The sequence below is a fragment of the Podarcis pityusensis genome (assembly GCF_964106645.2).
Source record: "Podarcis pityusensis genome assembly, chromosome: 13".
Taxonomy (NCBI): Eukaryota; Metazoa; Chordata; class Lepidosauria; order Squamata; family Lacertidae; genus Podarcis; species Podarcis pityusensis.
The window spans coordinates 36,369,831-36,390,633 of NC_138038.1; the positions used below are offsets into that span (position 1 = coordinate 36,369,831).

At 49.2% G+C, this 20,803-nt stretch overlaps 1 protein-coding gene across 4 annotated transcripts in view; it reads right to left on the reverse strand.

The window, feature by feature from the left end:
• Positions 1-4,939: 4,939 nt before the first annotated feature.
• The window catches only part of PPP1R12C (protein phosphatase 1 regulatory subunit 12C), a 40,544-nt gene continuing 24,680 nt past the window's right edge, over positions 4,940-20,803 (reverse strand). Inside the window, exons 10-23 of one of the 4 annotated variants that reach the window (XM_080976130.1) lie at positions 17,754-17,945; positions 16,029-16,124; positions 15,372-15,466; positions 13,937-14,044; positions 12,504-12,594; positions 12,145-12,282; positions 11,559-11,649; positions 11,227-11,342; positions 10,973-11,031; positions 10,125-10,230; positions 9,732-9,836; positions 8,939-8,989; positions 7,281-7,331; positions 4,940-7,145 (exon numbers count right to left, since the gene is read on the reverse strand). In XM_080976130.1, the coding sequence (XP_080832256.1) occupies positions 7,059-7,145; positions 7,281-7,331; positions 8,939-8,989; positions 9,732-9,836; positions 10,125-10,230; positions 10,973-11,031; positions 11,227-11,342; positions 11,559-11,649; positions 12,145-12,282; positions 12,504-12,594; positions 13,937-14,044; positions 15,372-15,466; positions 16,029-16,124; positions 17,754-17,945 (1,386 nt within the window). In that variant the 3' untranslated portion in view covers positions 4,940-7,058. The remainder of the gene's footprint in view (positions 7,146-7,280; positions 7,332-8,938; positions 8,990-9,731; positions 9,837-10,124; positions 10,231-10,972; positions 11,032-11,226; positions 11,343-11,558; positions 11,650-12,144; positions 12,283-12,503; positions 12,595-13,936; positions 14,045-15,371; positions 15,467-16,028; positions 16,125-17,753; positions 17,946-20,803) is intronic. The other 3 variants (XM_080976131.1, XM_080976132.1, XM_080976133.1) reach the window with 3 other exon arrangements.

A 20,803-nucleotide genomic window follows, 5' to 3' on the forward strand; every position in this document is an offset into this window, starting at 1 on the left:
CCAGATTCTCATTTCGTTGTTCCCAAGATTAATGTATATCATTAATATATACAATTGTACCTTGGAAGTTGAACGTCTTGCGAACAGAACGTTTTGGCTCCTGAACGCCACAAACCCGGAAGTGAGTGTTCTGGTTTGCAAACATTCTTTGGAACCCGAATGTCTGACACAACATCCGTGGCTTCCGATTGGCTGCAGGAGCTTCGTGTAGCCAATTGGAAGCCGCGCCTTGGTTTCCGAATGTTTTGGAAGTCAAATGGACTTCCAAAACAGATTTCGTTCGACTTACGAGGTAACACATTATTATTATGATTTTCTTTTATACTTGGAGCCTTTTTTTTCAGCTGCATCATATGGTCCATGGTAAATCCAGCAATGGAAAATGTCTATGGTGCCCCTCTTCCCTTGATGCCCTAAGCAGGTGCTTCTTTTGCTTAATCCAGCCCTGCTAAAACTCCAGAGAGCACCCGCCAGTCAGTTGTCGATAATGCTGAGCTAGATGGCCTCACTCAGTATACAGCAACCTCCTATGTACAGCAACTTCCTCTTGTGTGCTTCAGAAATGACCCATCAGAACAGACCAATGAAGTGCCAAGGTCAGAGGGTACACGAGGCAGCCACTGGCAGAAGCTACACGGGTTCGAGTTCAGCCAGTGGGAGACCCCTGGGAGCCTCCTTTAACCCCCCCCCCCTTGAGTTTAACTGCAGAGAAAAAGCAGGATATAAACATTTGAGTGACAGCTGCCTGAAGCAGCTACCCAACCCACCAAAGTAAGGAAATTATTCTCTGTGTGTGTTCACAGAGGAAAAGAATGCTCTCTGTTCTCCTTTTGAAAAGATCCAGAACGACGCAGGAACAGTAGCAGCCCAGGTGTGTCCCCACCCAGCCAGTTTCAGGTGTCAATACAACGCAGGCTATAAAAAAAAGTATCAAAGGACATTCCTACCGCACACTCTCATTGTTTAGTTGTTACCCAACACTGCAACTCTCCCACTTCCAGCCTGCCATACTCATTTACAGTAGGGTCTCTTACCCGCTGTCAATGAGACACAGGCATAAATGAAGTGGGCAGGGAGATGTTTTCTTCTTCTTTGGCAATCACTCGTAGCCAAGTAAGATTGTCTTCCATAAACGCGGTTTTAACAATGAGTCTGTAAGTGACTGTGGAGGCCAATTCTGGATCCACACGTCCTTCCACAGCGCGGACATTGGTTTCCAGGCGGGAATTGAGAACGGTGTGGATTTGCCAAGTGTGCCTTCCTCTTAGCACGTTTCTCCCTTGCGTCCTGAGTTCAAATGTCTTCAAAGCCCATGACACCTTTGGTAAAGGCTGTTCTCCAACTGGAGCACTCGCAGGCAAGTGCTTCCCAATGGTTGGTGTTTATACTGCATTTTAAAAAAATTGTCTTTAAACCTATTTTGTTGGCCACCAGCATTACGCTTTCCATTTTTAAGTTTGGAATAGAGTAGTTGCTTTGGAAGACGATAATCAGGCATCCGCACATGACCAATCCAACGAAGTTGGTGTTGAAGAATCATTGCTTCAACACTGGTGATCTTTGCTTCTTCCAGTACACTGGTATTAGTTTGCCTGTCTTCCCAAGTGATGTGTAAAATGTGTCAATGAGACGCAGGCATGAGTGAAGTGGGCAGGGATATGTTTTATACTGTAGGTAACAGAGCAACATCCTTGAGGCTGCCTCAGAACAGGTCACACTCTTTGCCCATCTAGTTCAGTGATGCCTACTCTAACGGGCAGCAGCTATGGGGTGTCTCTCTTTTTTTAAGGGTGATCGTTAGTATTGCTTACTCACATCCTGCCCTAACTCCCAAAGGAACAGCAAACAATAAAATAATTGAAACATGGAAAGCTACATACCCCCATTCCAGTACGGATGCAGACTGGGAACGATCTCTACTTAAAAGGCTTGTTGGGAGAGAAAGGTTGTGAACAGGAGCTGAGAAAAGAACAGCCAGTCTAATATTTAACAAGAGGGAATCCTAAAAAAGGTTGATGCCACAAATCTAAAAGCCTGGATATCTTCTACCCTTCCTTTCGAAAGGCAGGGACTGAGCCTGGGGCCTTCTGCATCCAAAGCATGCTCTCTGACAAGAAAAATTTCAGTTCCTTCCCCTGACTGACTAGTGCGATGCAGCCACAGTTATTGGGAGATGGGAGCCCTGAGTGTGGGGCAAAGCCCTGGAGTCGAGTAGGCAAGGCTGCAGCAAGGCCTCTCTTGCTAGGTGGGGCTGCAGAGCGAAATCATTTCCTCATAAACCACCAAAACTGGCTGTGTACATTTTAACGCCTCTGGGTTGCTATAGCACAGGAAACACACAAGCGGAACAATAAAGTTCTTTTTTTAAAAAACAAAACACCACCATACATTTTAATGTACTAATGCTGATTAATACCTTAAAAATGCAGCTCCCATGAACCTGACATGCAACTTGTCAGAGTTGCAGGACAGCCAGCTTTCCCACATCATGAAAGCATGCCATAGGGGAGGGGGGTCTTAAAGAGGATCCACCCTGAGACAGGAAGAAACCTAAGCATGCGGAATTTGGGGAGAAAAAAAGGACAACAACCCTATTACTAGAGTTGGGGGTAGCATAAAAAAGAGAGACTCTCCCTCCCCCTTCTGACACCAAGCTGTCAAAAAAATTTAGTGGGAGCTCTTATGTCACAGATCACAAAGGTGATCTAAAACAAATGTATTAGAAAAGAGGTGGAAAACAAATTAGGGCTCCGAGCAAGTTAGCAACCCCCAAACCTCTACCCTGCCTCTAGTCCAGTGGTTCCCAACCTTCTTTTGGCCATGCCCCACCTAAGTACCTCTAAAATCCTGATTGCCTGCCCCCCGGTAACATATATTTCTTTATTATTCAAAAAGTGAACTCCTATTCATGTGGAGGAAGCCTAAAAGGCCATTTAGATAAAGGTAAAGGGACCCCTGACCGTTAGGTCCAGTCACGGACGACTCTGGGGTTGTGGTGATCATCTCGCTCTATAGGCCGAGGGAGCCAGCGTTTGTCCACAGACAGCTTCTGGGTTATGTGGCCAGCATGACTAAGCTGCTTCTGGCGAACCAAAGCAGCGCACAGAAACGCCGTTTACCTTCCCGCCGGAGCGGTACCTATTTATCTACTTGCACTTTGACGTGCTTTCAAACTGCTAGGTGGGCAGGAGCTGGGACAGAGCAGCGGGAGCTCACCCTGTCGTGGGGATTCGAGCTGCCAACCTTCTGATTGGCAAGCCCTAGGCTCTGTGGTTTAACCCACAGCGCCACCTGCGTCCCAAAAGGCCATTAGCTTGGTCTTAAACAAGCTTCCAAAGAACATGGCAGCCATGAAAGAGAAGAACGAAAGGACAGTTGAAGTACTGAGGAAGAAACCACAAATAAATTGTTAAGAAGAAATGAAGTGATATGAAAAAATGGCAAATGAAGTTTCAAAACATGTAATAAAGATGTGTATGTCACAATATGTATTTATATACTGCATATGAAGCCCCTAGAGCTGTAAGAAATGCAAAAAAATCGCTGTTCTCGAATTGCCCCCCTTAAAAATAAAATTGCCCCCCTGTGGGGCGTGTGCCTCACGTTGGGAACCATGGCTCTAGTCCTTCGCATCTGAGAAGCCAAGACTATGAGGTGGTGCCAAAGAGGAACGGCTCGGACCAGAGGGAGGCCGCCTTTCCTGCCTAGAGGGATGCCCAGATCCAATGGATCACCCTTACTCGAAGGGTGACACCTTGCCACAGCATCCTTACCATTCCTGAAGGTTAGGTTTGGCCTGGGGAGGAAGGGTGGGGCCGAGACCAGCTCTAATTTTAGCCCAAGGAGGCTTAAGGACAGCCTGAATCACCCAGACGTAAGAACCTAATCTGAAGAGCTACCTTTTGTTTGTCCTGGGGGTGCGGGAGCAAGAGTTACGCAATCTTGTGGCAAAGGTCTTGGCACAGTGAGAAGTGTCGTTTTGGTCTGAGTTTGGCAGAGAGCAATGATCAAAAGCAAGGAGGCGGAATGAGACAAGAGACATGAGCCCCATCTGTGCAAGAAGCCTGTAATTGGAAAGAACTGTGATTTAGAGGGACAAGGCCAACTGCAAAGGAGGAAACAGGTGTAGCTGAGCAAGCGAGAGCAGACAGGCCTAGCCAACACAAACTGACTCAGGTGCTCTAGGTTATAGCCAGGACACCTGGGTTTTCCAAAGTCGGCAGGCCGTTTCAGCCAGGGTTTTCCAAAAGAGCACACCTGCATGAGCATAAAGTGTTGATTCAGGTACTGGTGCTAATAACTGCTATAAGGTCCTGTATTTATGCCTTCTGATGTGGAGCCCCTTGTATAGCCATGCATTTATCAATAAAAAACAGAGGGATCAGACCTAAGGTCTATCTAGTCCGGCATCCCATTTTGCACAGCAGCCAATCAGATGACTCTGGAAAGCCGAGGCAGGGCACAAGAAACAGCCCTCCGCTACTAGTCAGGGTACAAATAATAAATTATTATTATTACTATTACTGTTGCTCCACAGCAACTGGGATCCAGCAACATCCAGTCTTTTGAATAGAGCTGGCTCTATTTAGCCAACACAGTGAAGAGTCATTGACACATCTATCTGGGTTTGTTGAACCCACAATCCCTGTAAAGTTAACGATCCATTAAAAACAGATTAAACAAGCCCTTTTCTACCAGGTGGGCTATGTGTGGATAGTGACTGCTTGAAGAGTTAGGACTTAAGGAAGAATTAGAACCAAATCCAACACGCATTATCCACTAAAACAGCCTTCCAGAAATTCTGGACTACAATTCCCATTGTGCTGGTTGGGGCTGATGGAATTGTAATCCAAACATTTGAAAAGCAGCAGGTTGAGGAAGGCCGCACTATACCAACCAAAACCATGTACATTGACATGTTAAAAGAAACGAACACATCTAAGGAGCAATCTTTTTTATTTTTAATTATATTCAACACGGTAATTTCAATTCCCTGTTCTTTAAAACATATGCAGCTGAGCTGCTGAATAAACAAGTACAATATAGAGACTTCTTTGGAAAAAAAATACTCATGCGATATTGCACATTTAAGTTTTTCTGCATTTTTTTCTTGTTTTTTTTTCTTGGCGATGCAACCATATAGAAAATACTTCTGTTATGTACAGATATGTTTGGGGAGGGGGAGTTCACAGATCAGGGCAGGTGGAGGGAGAGAGAGAGAGAAAAAAAATAAAAATAAAAAGGGGTGGGCGAAGAAAAGAGAAAGGGGTGACATGGTAGAAAAGAAGGGACTTATTTATTTTGGCGGAGGAAATCTTGGCTCATGATAGCGCAGGAAAAAAACAACACACACACACACACAGACAGGATTTTCAGGGTAGTACTTTGGACCCGTTTCTCTTGGAATTACTTCTAGCCCTCAGTTTCACTTGGAAGTACTTCTAGCCCTCAGTTTTAACATTGAAAATATTTGATTGTGTGCGTGCAGGAAGAGGGATGGAGGAGAGCCATGTAAATGGACACCCCCCCACCCCAATGCATCCTCTAGGAAAGCGGCGGCGGCAGAATCCAACAAACCGGAATACGAGAGGTCAAGGAGGCACAGGTCCTGGAAGAGGAGGAGGAAGAGTGGAGTAGCTGGCAAATGGGACAATGACAAATGTGGACTTGTACGGCCAATGCTGTCCATTGCACAGCCCAGGGTTATAGACGTCTAGGAGATCCTCACAGCGGGACTGGGCGTTGGCAGAAGGCTGTGGGGACGGGGGCACTGTCCAGACAGCAGGAAGGGGAATGAGACCGTCTCCCTGGGATTCGGCCTCAGATTCAGGCAAGGGAACACTGGAAGCATCTTTCAGAGCCAGGCTGGACGCTATAGGACACTGGAGTTTCCAAGAAGGGACCAAGCCACACTCGCACCTGAAAAATCGAGATGCTGAGGGAAGTGAAGAACAGGAGCAGAGATCCAGACCCTCCCCATGTAGCCCCACCCCTGCAGCTGTCTCCCCCAACCCCAAGCTATGGCACTTAATAGCCTCATCTTCACAGGCAATACTATCTCGGCTCCTAAATTAAGGCCACTGCAGAACTCTCCTGTCCGTCGGGCTCCAGAGAGTGGCAGCCAACCCCAAAAGACCATTAAAAAAACCCCAATCGTTACCCACAATTCCCCGCTGATTAAACAGTGCTAAGGCGCTTCTCTTTCTCGCTCTCGTACATGCACATACACACACCCACACACCCAGGGCTACCACATCCCATTTTTAAACTCGTCTGCTCAAGTTCTCCGACTTCCAGGCCAGCTGCCAGCCTCGGCTCTAAAACCCGTCTGCCACCTTCAACTCTGCTGCCCTCTTGGGAGAACTCACCCAATTGTCAAATGCACTGGTTTGCTTCGGCAGGATGTGAGTGGGTGCTTGGATTGAGTCCCGCCACCCTTTCCCTTATGCAGCCTTGAGATAGCGGTCCTCCTGAGCTGCAGAGCTATGGGGCCAAAGCTGCGAGCAACACCGATGACCCCTAACAGGGAACCCCTGTTAACTCGACTTTGCCCACAGCCTCAAAAAACTTCCCAACCTGTAAAGCAAACGCTTATTTGCCTGGTGTCAGGAGAACGACCTCAAGGCCCCCTCGCTCCTCTTGAGCCCCCAGAAAGACTGGCTCCCGTCATTCCCTCTCCCTTTGTTCGTTAAAGGAAAAGCAACAAGCAACTAGCATCACTTTTAAAAGGAAGCCACAAAATAAATACTGTCTCTGGAGAGGAGGAGGGGGGGGGAGAGGGGATGGGGAGGACATTGGATTGGAGACATCACATCTGGTGAGAAAAACTTGGCCCCTCTGTGTAAAACAATGGATGATGGGTGTCTGATTGGCTGAGGCTCAGAATCCCCCACGTTTGGAGTGTTTTGAGTGGGAAAGAGGGAGTTGGCCACCCCTATCCTTGCGTTATGTCTCCTGTTCCGATTGAGGATCTGGTTCACAAGGAGGTGGGGTGCGGAATAAGGCCCCTGCGTCCCCCCCCCGGGGGGGGAGGCGTCGGGGGGCGGTGGCAGCAGCGGTCACTTGGAGAGTTTGCTGATCACACGGATTAGAGCGGCGTTTTCGTCTTTGAGACGCTGGTTGTCTGCCTTCAAATCCGAAAGAGCCTGCAAGAGAGAAGACGAGTAAGACAAAACCTGTGCCACCGGTAAAATCCTCCACCCTCCCCGACCAAGCCACAGCTTCTCTCCGTCAAACTCCAGGATGAGACCTGACGGCTGATACAACCCGGTGGGAATTACCTTCAATTCTTCCTCTAGCTCTGCTGCTTTCCTCTCCAAAGCTCGGCGTTCCTGGAGGGAGAAGAGGCAAAGGTGAGGATAATGGGAAAGGGGGCAGGGGAGCTCCAAGAATGTATTTAGGGAAAGTCAGTCCCTTCAGGCCAGAAGTGGGCTGACTTCACTCTTGTGTGTCCTAAAATGCCACCTATGTGTGTGCGTTATTTTTTATTTTTTAATATAAAATTTATTAACATATAAAACACATACATACACATTTACACATACACAACACACTACCTTATTTTCATAACATAAAACATACCTACATTACTCTATATAATACCTACCTATACTGTACATTCCTGCCAACCTAGCAGTTCGAAAGCACATCAAAGTGCAAGTAGATAAATAGGTACCGCTCTGGCGGGAAGGTAAACGGCGTTTCCGTGCGCTGCTCTGGTTCGCCAGAAGCGGCTTAGTCATGCTGGCCACATGATCCGGAAGCTGTACGCCGGCTCCCTCGGCCAATAAAGTGAGATGAGCGCCGCAACCCCAGAGTCGATCACGACTGGACCTAATGGTCAGGGGTCCCTTTACCTTTATACTGTACATGTCAACATACCTACACACCTACCCCACACGGACACCCACCAAGTGACCTGACTTCCAGCTGTTCTTGTTACGCTACTTTATTTTTCCAACTAGCTTAAACGCATTTCATTATTTCTTTAATCTCTTCTTCTATATTGACTTTACTCTCCTTTCGCTCTAATCATTTTCTGGATTCACTCAATATCTGTTAGAAATTCTGCTTTTTCCACATAAATTTTGATGTATTCCTTAAAGATAGCCCACTCCTTATTCACTTTTTGTACCGTATCTCATCTTATCCTCCCTGTTAGTTCGGCAATATGGAAGTATTCCATCATTTTAGATAACCAGTCTGTTTTAGTTGGGACGCTGCTACTTTTCCAATTTTTGGCAATCAATAACCCTGCCGTCGTAATTGCATACATAAAGATTGGTCTGACCGTTCTTTTTATTTCCTCTGACATGATACCTAGGAGAAAGGATTCTGGTTTTTTTTCAAATGAAAATCAAAACATCTTTTTCAGTTCGTTATATTTTCCCAGAATCCCACTCTCTCTTTGCACTCTCACCACATATGTGGAAAGGTTCCTGCCCCATTGTTGTATCTCCATCAGACATCACTAGTTTTTATACATTTTTGCCAGCCTGACCGGGGTCAGGTACCATCTGTATTGTGTGTGTGTTAGCTTTACGAAGCTCTTTACAGGTTAGCAGTAACTAACCTACTTTTAAGTGATCCTGAACATACACTCTTGCTTAAGATCATAAGAAGCATCTGGCTGGGTAAGACCAAGGTCGACACACCAAAGCATACTTTATAAGAATCTCAGAAACCCCTGGGGTACACCTGCATCTACCCCCCCACTCCGCTAAAGAACGAAAGGATAACCCCTCCGGGCCCACAGGGGGCAGCAGAGGGATTCACGCTAGTATAGTTTCCCTTCCTGTGACTATCAAAGAGCTGGGCTCGTTCCCAGGCTTCTCCAGCGGAAGGCATCAAACATGTCTTGCAATTCAGTTTGTTTGTAGCAGCAGAATCCTTAACACTCGGCAAGGGAAGAAAAAGAGAGGCAAAAATAGGTACTTACAAATCTCTCCAGCTCTAGGAGAGCCGGCCGCTCGGCGAAACGCTCTTGCCTCTGTGGGTGAACAACGAAACAAAACACACAACATAAGGTACCCAACACAATGAAGCTCCCAACCTTTGAGGGGGAGAGGGGGTTTGTTTATCTATTAAATCAGGCACCCCCAAACTTGGCCCTCCAGATTTTTTGGGACTACAATTCCCATCATCCCTGACCACTGGTCCTGTTAGCTAGGGATGATGGGAGTTGTAGTCTCAAAAAACATATGGAGGGCCGAGTTTGGGGATGCCTGTATTAAACAAAAATTCTACCCCCTTCAAAGACTGTGTTAAAAATGGGGGCGGGAGGCAGCACGGGATGAAGGAGCACATAAACTGCTTTCAGGAAACCAAAGGATTTAAATTTTACCTTCTGAAAATGTCAGGTAATGCTACATTAATTAATAATGATAATAACAACAACAACTTCCAAGTATGTGGCAATCATTTTTAATGATTTATATGGAATTTTACACACATTTTAATTACCAAGCTAAACTAAATTATATTAATTTAACTAAAATGTCTTTTGAATTCCCAGGTCATGTTACAACTTTTTAGCACCCCTCACTGTTGGGATTTGAAAAATTCAACACGCCCCTTATCTCAATAACGCTGTATCTCAATAGGTACGCATGGAAACCAGGTACATATAAAACACACCACATCCATCGCAGAGCTGCCTGTTGCTCTTCATGTCCCCACTGTGTCCCAGCTGCCACCCAGCCGAGAAGCTTCTGCTCTGCCCGGTTCCCTACCTGGGTCACTCTTTCCAGCTCCAGCTTGATCTGCGTCAGCTGTAGCTGTGCTTCTTGTAGCTGCTCCTTCAGTTTTTCATTCTCGATCACGAGATCTTCATACAGCTTAGGGTCACACACACAGACACACACGGTAAAATAAACCGAATAAGGTACTGAGATCCCTATGAATCCCTTTCCCACCCATATCCCTTCAACCCAAGAGCCCCAACTTCCAATCATGTGAGTTGATATAGAACTTGTGCTCCCTCCTCCCTCCCATTCCTTTTTCCTTGTGTGTCATGACGTTTTAAGAAATCTTAGTACTGATTTCTGTAAGTTGCTCCAAGACCCTTTTAGGCCAGAGGGTGGGGTATAAATGCCTGAAATGAAAACATAAACAAAACAACTAACTTTCTTGTAATAGTGATCAGGTTCCTCTTTGCAGCCCAAATTGCTGTTCTGTCTTTGGCAGCTGTAGGGAGCTGTCCGGTTTGACAGGACGCTGTTTAGGTGTTCGCTGAAAAAGAAAAGGGGGACCAATATTATGGGATATCACCCCTCGGGTGGCTCCTCACACTGCAATCCAGGTGGGCAGTATATAACTTTAAGAATGGTCTGAAAGTTAAGGCACAAGGATTGGGACATAAGCAAAACCTCGTGTTGAAATTTGCATATTAAGACTATTGGATCTTGCACTATTTTGGGTCACCGTTAAAAAACCCCACCATCCTCTTGAGGCCAGCATTAATGTCTTTCTACAATATGAATTGGGATGCAGGTGGCGCTGTGGGTGAAACCACAGAGCCTAGGACTTGCCGATCAGAAGGTCGGCGGTTCGAATCCCTGCGATGGGGTGAGCTCCCGTTGCTCGGTCCCTGCTCCTGCCAACCTAGCAGTTCAAAAGCACATCAAAGTACAAGTAGATAAATAGGTACCGCTCCGGCAGGAAGGCAAACGGCGTTTCCATGGGCTGCTCTGGTTTGCCAGAAGCGGCTTAGTCATGCTGGCCACATGACCCGGAAGCTGTACGCCGGCTCCCTCGGCCTATAGAGCGAGATGAGCGCTGCAACCCCAGAGTCGGTCATGACTGGACCTAATGGTCAGGGGTCCCTTTACCTTTACCTTACAATATGAATGGCACGAGTACTAAGAAGCATCAGCAGGCAGGCAGGCAGGCAGCAACTTGTGAGTCAACCTACCCTCCTAAGCCCCTTCTCCACACCCCAGTTTGAAGTGCTGGATCCCAAAGAGGAATCTACCTGCCATGTCCTGATGGATCTTCATTGTTGACTTGCTCGCTGTCTTCATCATCCTCACCCTAAAGGGGGGGGGGAGAGAAGTTGGGGGGGGTTAAGGTCTGCCCTAAATTGTCTGTGCAGACAACTTGGGTGCTTGTACAAGGCAGCTGCTGCGTTCTCAACGACAGAATGGCACAAAGCCTCATACAGATGGTCCTGAAACTCTGCCCTCATTTCAGCGCAACAGCCCCGACTAAGTCCACTGCCGCATTCACCTCCGAGTTCTCTCCCAGTCTGGAGACGAGCCGTCGGCCTTTCCTGCGGTCCCTGATGGCGAGTCTGTTCCGTAGATCCGAATCTGCCTCTGAGCTGGTATCCTCGGCTTCTGAGACTGCGGCGCGGACAGAAAAAGACATGCAGCTGAGCTCAGGTCCTTGCATGCCAGTAGACTGAATATGTCACAATATCAGCAATGGAGCTCAGGAGAGATTGTGGAAGGTTTAGAAGAAATTTGCAGTAGTACAGAAGTTCCTAGAGGCCCAAAGCTAAACATGCCAAATGAGGGAGTTGAAAAACAGAAAGGGAAAGAGGGCGCAAAAGTTGTTACCTTTTCTGGGCTGCGAATTCACCACTAACGGATTCACAGTATAAACCGAAGAACCTTCTGAACTCGGAAGCCGGAATCTCCTAGAAGAGTCCTGCATGAGGCAGCAGGGTTAGGATCAGGGGAAAAGCAAGAAGGGAGATAGATTACACATAGGCTGCACGTGGGTGCAAGGGAACAGGGCACCAATTAGCGGAGGGCCAAACGAAAGCAAGGAATGAGTGAAACAGACTGGGTGATGGGCGCCACTGCACCATGCAAAAACACAGCAGGCTCTCACCCAACCCAGTGCAGACAAGGAACCCACACTGTGCAGTCTGATGGATAGAAATAACCCAGCACCTGTCACAAAGGTTGGAAGTGGATACCACACACAATGCCTGCCATGACCTAGCCTGATTTTACCTGTATTGGGAAGATCTGTATCCTGAAAGGCAGGTAACAATTCTAATCACCCAAGATCAGAGCAATAGCCTCGGAATAGATACACCTATCGTGGTTCCCTCTGAGCAAGCCAGAAGTTCCTCCACTGGCTTGGCTTCCATGCCTTCCACCCCACCAGAGCCCCTATGCCTCCTGCCATCTCTACCGTAGTCTCCTGGGACTGCTGCTCTCCATCTTTGTCATGCTTCTCGTCCTCCTTGTTTCGCTGCTCCGGGGCTGCTCTGGAGTCCCCAGCCCGGCCCATGGTCTTCTCAGCCTCCTTCAGATCCGTGAGGGTGACACCCTTAAGTGAGAAGAGAAGGAAAGACACATGAAAACCATGTGCCAAACAGAGAACCACCCCGCCACCTAGAGGCTGATGCTGGCACAACACAGCAAGAGTTCCTTGCTAAGTCTCTGAGCTAGGCCAGACAAGTGTGTTCCCTTATTCCCGACCATCCCCTCTTCCGGTCTGCTTAGTGGTACCTCCACGCTTGAACCACCATGACCTGCACCAACACCTACCTGCGTGGAACGCCTGGACTGCCTCATGAGCCTTGAACGGGCCTTCCTCTGGGACTCTGACTCTTCGTCCCGCACGGGCGTCTGGTACGACCTGGCAGAGGAACGGAGGGTTTGGGCACCATTTACAAGGCTTTCTCTTCGTGCCCCTTCCGTTGCTCCAAGGGGCCTCCCCTTTCTTACTTGCCAACCACCTCAGAGCCTGTGCCCTGGCTGGTTGCTTCAGTAATGGGAAGGAAGCACTATGCAACCAGGCAGAGGGCCTTCTCGGTAGTGGAACCCACCCTGGGGAAAGCCCTCTCATCAGATGTTAAGGAGATGGGTAAATTATATAACAGGAAACCTCTGAAGGCAGCCCTTTATAGGGAAGCTGTTTAAGGTTTAATGTTTTGCTATGTTTTTATATATGCTGGAAGCCACCCAGAATGGCTGGGGCAACCCAGTCCGATGGGTGGGGTGCAAATGGTATTATTATTATTATTATTATTATTATTATTATTATTATTACTACTACTACTACTACAGTCGTACTTTGGATCCCAAACGTCTTGGTACCCGGACGTTTTGGCTCCCGAATGCTGCAAACCTGGAAGTGAGTGATCCGGTTTGTGAACGTTCTTTGGAACCCAAACGTCCGAAACGGGTCCTGCAGCTTCCGATTGGCTGCAGGACCTTCCTGCAGACAATCAGAAGCCACGCTTTGGTTTCCGAACATTTTGGAAGTCGAACGGATTTCGTTTTGACTTCCAAGGTACGACTGCAATGCTAGGCATGTCCCTTTGCCTACCCTGGTAGTTTCCTCCCAACCTTCTTGACTGTGGAGTGGGAAAATGCAAGCCTGCCCTCCCTCTGATGCCCTTTTCAGCCTGCCCAACTGGGCACAGAATGCTCTGAGACAGGTCAGATGCCTCGTAGATAAGCTCACTCCTAGCTTCTAGGAGCCACACGGTGAGAGCAGAGTGCAGGGTGGGGACCAAAGGGGGACAAACTACCCCTGAAGGAGAATGACGTGTCCCCCACCAGAGATACTACCCCTCCCCTAACACTCCATGCACTGCTAGCACGATTGCAAGAATCAGGGACTGGTATGGTTTCAAATTGTATGGGGGGTATGTGTTGAGATTCCTGTACTGTAGGGGGTTGGACTAGATGACCCTCAGCCCCCTCCCAACTCTACAACATCAGAGGCAGCAAAAGCAGGTGGTGAGCAAGCACTGCTCCCCCCCCCCCCGGCACCAAGATGTGGCTGCCGTCGTAACAGTGATGAAGAGTCAACAGAAAAGGAAAGATTATATAGAAACAAGAGAAGCAGCAGAGAACCGGCCTGTGCCGCATCAACAAGGAAACCCCGCTCCTTGGATACAGAGACGAGCCCGTCTATCGTGACCCTAATTGCTTTCCGTAGTCTGCCTGCCCCGGGCCCCCCCAACCCTCACCTTCGGCGGTCCCGGGGATCCATGCCAGAGCTGATGGCAGTGGAAGAAGGGGGCTGGTGTGGGGCAAGGGCTGTGTCTATCTTCATCTGAAGGCCACCTTCTAAGTTTCTGCAGGGAGGGAGGGAGGAGAGAAAGGAAAGAGGGAGAAAGAGAGACAGCACGCGGAAGAGAGTGTGTTCAGAGGAGGTCCCTGAAAAGGCCTTTCGCTTGCACTCCCAACAACCCCATGGTTACCTAGAACTCCTGCTGTGACCCAGGGGTCTCCCTTGTGAGTTAAGCCCCCACCCCTGGTACAGGCTTTTGCTTGTATGAGCCACAAACCACTTAGAATTGACCGCAGAGGCTTTTCCTCACTGGCTGGTCCTCCTTTGAAATGGCTATATACAGCATGCCTGATGCACAAATTATTTTTAATGTTAGTATTTTATTCGCCACCACTGCAGCAAGGCAAATCTTTAATTAATCCTGTCTTATGGGCAAGGGAAGACATAGCTACATTCCCAAAGCAACCCGACTTCTATTTAAAGATACTCAGTCTCAGAACTCCTCCTTCGAAGTCTATGCTGCCCCCCCCCCGCCAACCATTTGTGCTCAGTGATAAACTTTAGGAAGAGTGTTCTATGAAATAATTAAATAACCCAAGCACCCTTAAAATCCACTTCAGACCTTTTGTCACTTTGGACACTACTGTCAGCAGCCCCAAATTACAGATGGTGAAAGAGAAATGAAAACAAGATAAGGAAAAGGTAAGATAAGAGCTGTGTTGAAGACAGACAACAGAGTTCACATCCGCCCAAGAAACTGAGTACCCAAGGAACGCGGCCCATGCTCTTACCCACCAGTAAGGTGAGTGGGGCTTGCAGGAAGGTCAGGCAGCAGCAATTCCCGGAGGCTCCCCTGCTCCCCCTCCTATCTGTCTCGATTCTACAAGTGAGCCTTGCTTCATACCACACTTCTCTCTCAGGTGAACCCAACTCCAGGCTCATCCCAGCTGACCTGGCAACGAGGCTTCCATGGTTTAATCTTATGTCTCCCAACCTAGAGCCCATCAGAGGTCTCTGAACTACAACTCCCATCATCCCCTGATTCTTGCCACGCTGGCTGGGGCTGATGGGAGCAGGAAGCCCAATGACGTCCAAAGGCGACCCGGTTCAGGAAGGGATTACACATTGCTCCTGTCTCCAGAGCGCAGAGAGGAATACAAAAAGGAACATGGCCTGTATTCCTCTTGCACTCCTCCAGAGTCAAGGGCAGAATGCCTTACTACCAGCTCAGCTTGTTCCTTTTCATCACATTTCTTTCTAACGCCCAGGGTAGCATGTGAGGATGAAACAGAAGGGAAGATCCATCCCGGCGTGCAGAGAGCTTCACACCGGAGTGTCTCCCTGACAACGGTCAGTGCTACACGTTGGCTTGCCGCCGGTTGATTACTCACGCTCGCCTGGGATCCCGGTGGGGCTCCGTGTCTGGGAGGGCAAATATCCGCCGAGTCGGGGTCGGAGTTACGCGGGCCAGGCGTGGCTCTTTGCTCTGTAAAAAAGGGGGGAAAGAGGGAATGAGGGGGAATCCCTGTGTGCTGTTACTGTTAACACTGTGAATTCACGTTCTGCCCAAGAGGGGGAGCAGCTCAGAAGCCAGCTGGAGACCTGGGAAGCTTGGACTGTGCTTTTGGCCAGATACCACAAGCTCTGGCTGTCTAAAGCGATGCTTCATGACTTTCTTGACGGATACCAGAGGCACTGCTCTACCAGAGAGCAGCACTGAGCCCGATGCCTAACACGGCAGCGACGCTTACGAGTAGCTGTGGCAGAGACAAGAGAAAGGTCAAAGAAACAAGGGAGCGAGGGCAGAGGGCAGAGTTAAGAGGAAAACCATACCAAAGGACGGAACGGAAAAGGGCTTTCCGGATAAGATTTTTATTGTCCCCAATTGACCCCGGTAGGGGGGATCCCTGCCCAAGGGAATTCCATCCCGCACAAACCCATGGCTCTCAAACTAAGCCCCACACGCCTACCCCCCCCCAAATGCAACAAGCTGTCTAGCAAGCAAGCAAGGTAATCAGCCACACCCTCTAATGGGCAGAGGCTCCTACCGCATCACCCGCTGGCTCAGAAGCTGTGCTCCTATTGGCTAACCCTGGGCCAATGGGGTTCTTGTTCCACTTCCGTAAGAGCTCCCGGATGTCTTGCTGCAGGTGTAACAGGCAGTGATGGGTTGGGGTCAGGAGGAGAGGGGAGGAAGGAGGGAGGGAGAGAGAAAGAAAGAAAGAGAAAGAGAAGAGGGCAAAGAAGAGGCTACACTCGTGGCAGAACCCCACACGCCTTGAAATCCCCTTTTGAGAAGCCACCCAGCTGGAATGAGGGGTCCTGCACAACTGCAGGCTCTCTTCCCATAAGGCAGCTAATTCTTGAGATGGAAACTGGGGAGAAGGTCAGAAAAAAGCCTCCCCTCTTCTGGAACTCTCTGGCCTCCTTTCAATTTTGCCCTGGTGTTTAAGTTACAATACAAGGTGTGTTTGTCTCCCCAGCTCAGAAGCCGTATCTGTTTAAGACTCCAGAAATATTTAGGCTGGCTGAAGGAGACAAAAAAGGCATTCTGCACTTGTTCAGAGAAAACAGTCGCTCAGCTTACAGGTGCTCAGCCGTTATGTGGGCGATCCCACAGCCAACGCCTCTGAGCATGTGCAGAGGCTATTTCTGAAGCTGCCTGCAAGCTTTAAGAGTTAAACCAGAGCACTAGAAGAATCTATCTTTACCCACATCAAGGTTAATTCAAGTGCTATGCCATGATATCCAAAAGAGGCAAAAGGTGAGCCAATGAGGCTGCTTTACAATGAGCCAAGACATTGGTCCTTCTCGTCCGTATCTTCTCCTCTCATTGGCAGAGACTTCCCAAGGCCTCAAGACAGAGGACTTTCCAAGCTCTGCTTCCCAAGATCCATTTATCCAAGCAGAGATGCTAAGAGAGTGAACTCTCCACACGCAAACGCATATGCTCTACCACTGGGTTATGGCTTCTACTTATTTGCTTGCTTCCTATAACTTAATACTGCTTCTGTTAGCGGTGTCCTATGCAGAAGACTCTGCCTTCGGATCCCTGGAAGACCCACCTGCCCTCCTCCAGCTGTGGTTTCTCCAAAATGCTTTCAGGAATACCTGTGCAGCCCTAAGGGCTAGCAGCTTACTATTTTTAAACATTAAGAAAATGAACACCAAAAGCTAAATTCCAAGTGAGAGAAAGCAAATGGAATGCACACAAGCCTGCCTGTATCACAAGATGTTGCTAGGGATACGCAATGTACAAACAGAAATTCTCTTGTATGCACCTGTGTGTGCACTGAGGTTGTCAGCAGCTGCCCTGCTCTGGGTGCCCCCACCCCTGTCCTGATGATGAAATGTCCTCCCCAAACATCTGCCTGTTACATATTCTTCCATTTTTAGGGTAAGTCTTGTCGTGCTTTCTCAATCTGCCAGATGAGATACAACCCGAGACTGCTTGGTAATTTTCAGTTGCTGTCTACTGCACTGTTTTGTCTGTTGCTGGTTTCCTTCTTATCTTACTTGACACTGTTTTAAATCTAATCTCACCCTTAAAAGAAAAACAACCCAAACCATAAACTGCTTAGGAGGCCAATTGGTGGAAAGAAACAGAATGAATCTTAATTGCACCTAACAGAGCCTTAAAGTGCTCCATCAGTGCCTCATCATAGCAAATGGAAAGATCTTTGCTTCTGCTCCAATCCAATGCTGCCAAGCTGAATTGAAATGCTGCCCCCCCCCAAGTTACTCAACTCAGGTATTGCAACGGCACAGCTTACCTTTTCCTCCGTATCAAGCCTGGGGCTGGATGCCGACCGCTTGATGCCACTGCCCTCCTTGGCAGCTGCCTCCTCCTCCAGCTTTGCATCCTGCAGCACCCCAAAGCTGCTGGTCTTCCGTAGGCTCTGCTTCCAGATGGCAGGAGCTGCCGTGTCCTCTGGCTCCATGGTGCGGCTGGAGCCTCCAGAGAACTGTTGGGGTGGGAGGGGAGGAGAAAAGAGACAGAGGAAGTGGGGAGAAGAGGAAGGAAGGGGAGTCAGGATGGATGGAGGGAACTTGAGAAACTCGGGACAATGGAGTTAGGAGCGGACAGGCAGGGAATAACCAGGCAGGGCTATGTGGGGATCCTTTGCACAGAACCCGACGGCTCCTTGGACAGCAAGCAAGCACTGCTAGAGAACGGGGCTCTCAATTATCTAGAACAGGGTTTCCCAGACTTGGGCCTCCAGTTGTATTTGGACTACAATTCCCATCAGGGTGTAGCTAGCTGCTCCGGTACCTAGAGCAGTGGGGGGGGGGGAGCTGCCCAGGGGGGCAGTGTGGCGAGCTGTCCACGGAGTCCGCCTGGTGGATGCAAGCCCCACGTTGCCGTTTCGGGCAGTGCGGGGCCCCGAGTACCCCTCTTCCTACGCCGATTCCCATAATCCCTGACCACTGGTCCTGCTAGCTAGGGATGAATGGAATTGTAGCCCCCCAAAAAGCTGAAGACCCAAGTTTGGGAAACTCTGATCTAGGAGAAGGACTAGGGTGGAGATGAAGGATGTTATGAGTCCTAAATCAAGAAAAGAGGGCTCAGCAGGGTGCAGACAAGAGCTGGGAGACCAGACCTCCTGACCAGACCTTGGGAAGGAAGCAACACCTATGCAACAGAGGCATGGCCAGAGTTTGGGGTGCTGTGCAGCCAACTAGGGGAGAGCCAGGCCTCCTGGGATTGTCTCTACAGGAAGACAGATTTAAAAGCAAGTGCCCAGCATTGATTTCCCCAAACAAGAGGCACTACAGGGAAGGTCAAAACCGCCAACTCCCTGGAATCCTCACCTCAAAAAGATTTGCATGCTGCCAAGATTGCTGGGAGAAAGCCACCCTGCACATGCTCAAGAGACGTTTTGTTATTGCTCTGCATGTTCCAGGCCAAAGTCTTGGCATGGAAGTAGGTTAAAGGACTGGATTTTGGCTCCGCTGGGTGGATGCAGCTCTGTAGCTTTCCCACCACATTCACAAGAGAGATCTGGCCAGAACTGTGGAACAGCTTCTATTAAACAGACAAGCTATGGAGGCTCTCTCCTCTGCATAATGACATTCTTGGGAGTGCTAACAAGCAATGCTTCACTCAAGGTTGCAACAAGGAAGGGTGCATATGGATATTTAGCATCAAAGTCCAACATGGCATGTGGGGCAGGGAGGGGGATGTGTGTATCAGGGCTGCAACAAATGCCATGCCAGGGGCCACCCCCCCACCTCCATGCACTTGGGGGGCCTCTCTCAAAATGAGGCTGCCCTGAGCTCCCCCTCTCTCCCTCCCCGCCCCCGGCGGCTCTTGCTGACTGGGCATTCCAAAGCAGAGCAGCCAACGCTTTTAATGAGGAGGACCGTCAAGAGCCACATCATAATGCATCCGCCCTGGGGAATCTTGGAAAGCTTTCAGAGCAGAGTTCATGGCAGGTGAGCAGGCCTGGAAAGCTGCCTTGGCAGAATGGAGCATTGAAAGCTGGTCAGGAAGTTGCTGAGCTTTGAGAAGTTTGCATCGGCTTCCCTGCTGAGGAAGGCTTGGACCGCAGCCCTTTCAGGAACACATTCCGCATCGCCTCCCTTCGCAGGAAGCCTTTGGCTTGGTGGCCAGGCTTCCCCGTCCCACTCAGGCAGGCTCAGGCCGAGCCGTGCTGCTCTCTGTGTCCAGGTTCCCAGCAGCCTCTGCCCCAACCTAGTATTGCCCCCCGCCCCCGAATAGCCCACCGGACTCCTGGTCCTCAAACACCCCATCCCACAGGCCACAAGCAGCTCACTTTCAACCTCTACCTCTTTCTCTCTCTTCCCAAGTATCAGCAATCTTATATCTGCAGGGGGAACCCCCTTCTCCATCAATAAAAATAAAATCCCACACCTGCACTCGCTGGAAACCACAAAGCACCAGCTGCCCCTGCTGCACACATCAGACTGAACACCCACCTAGCCCAGTTCCACTCAGTGGCCAAAAAGACACTTTCAGGTTTTTCGCTGGCATATTTTTAAAGGTCTATGGTCATCCCAAGTACTCCCATTTCTAGCAAATGGATCTGCCTTAGGAAATACAAAAGGGACCTGCAAGAAAACGTTGCATGGTTCGAACCCTCCTGTTCCAGGGTTCCAGCCAGCCTGTCAGGCCCCTTTCAAGGATACCCCAGTTGTTTCCCCCAACTATGCCACCCCATCCCCCCACTGTCAGTCCTCATTTCATGCCCACTGTTGGGGCACTTTTAGCACCCGCCCCGCCACAGTTCCCCTGCATCCCAAGAATTTGGATTTGAAGAAGAGTTTGGATTTGATATCCCACTTTATCACTACCTGAAGGAGTCTCAAAGCGGCTAACATTCTCCTTTCCCTTCCTCCCCCACAACAAACACTCTGTGAGCTGAGTGGGGCTGAGAGACTTCAGAGAAGTGTGACTGGCCCAGGGTCACCCAGCAGCTGCATGTGGAGGAGCGGAGACGCAAACCCAGTTCACCAGATTACGAGACTACCGCTCTTAACCACTACACCACACTGGCTCTCTAATAATTTCTTGAGGTTTCCCTCCAGTCTCCCAATACCTCTTTCTTGTATACACACTAGTTGGTGCTCTGAGAACGTGTTTGCTGTATGTGGCAGTGGCTTGGACTGGAGGTACTGAAGGCCCCTGCAAAAGCCTCCCAACCAGGAGTGGGGCCTGGTCCGCCACAATAATCTGATTAAAGCAGCTCTCAAAACACGCAACCAGTGGTGACTCACCAGGCAAGAAAATGCTCAGCTTCTTTTAAGGCCTTGGTCTCACAATGCCAGCCTTCTCCAAGCTGGTGCCGTCCAGAAGTCAGGT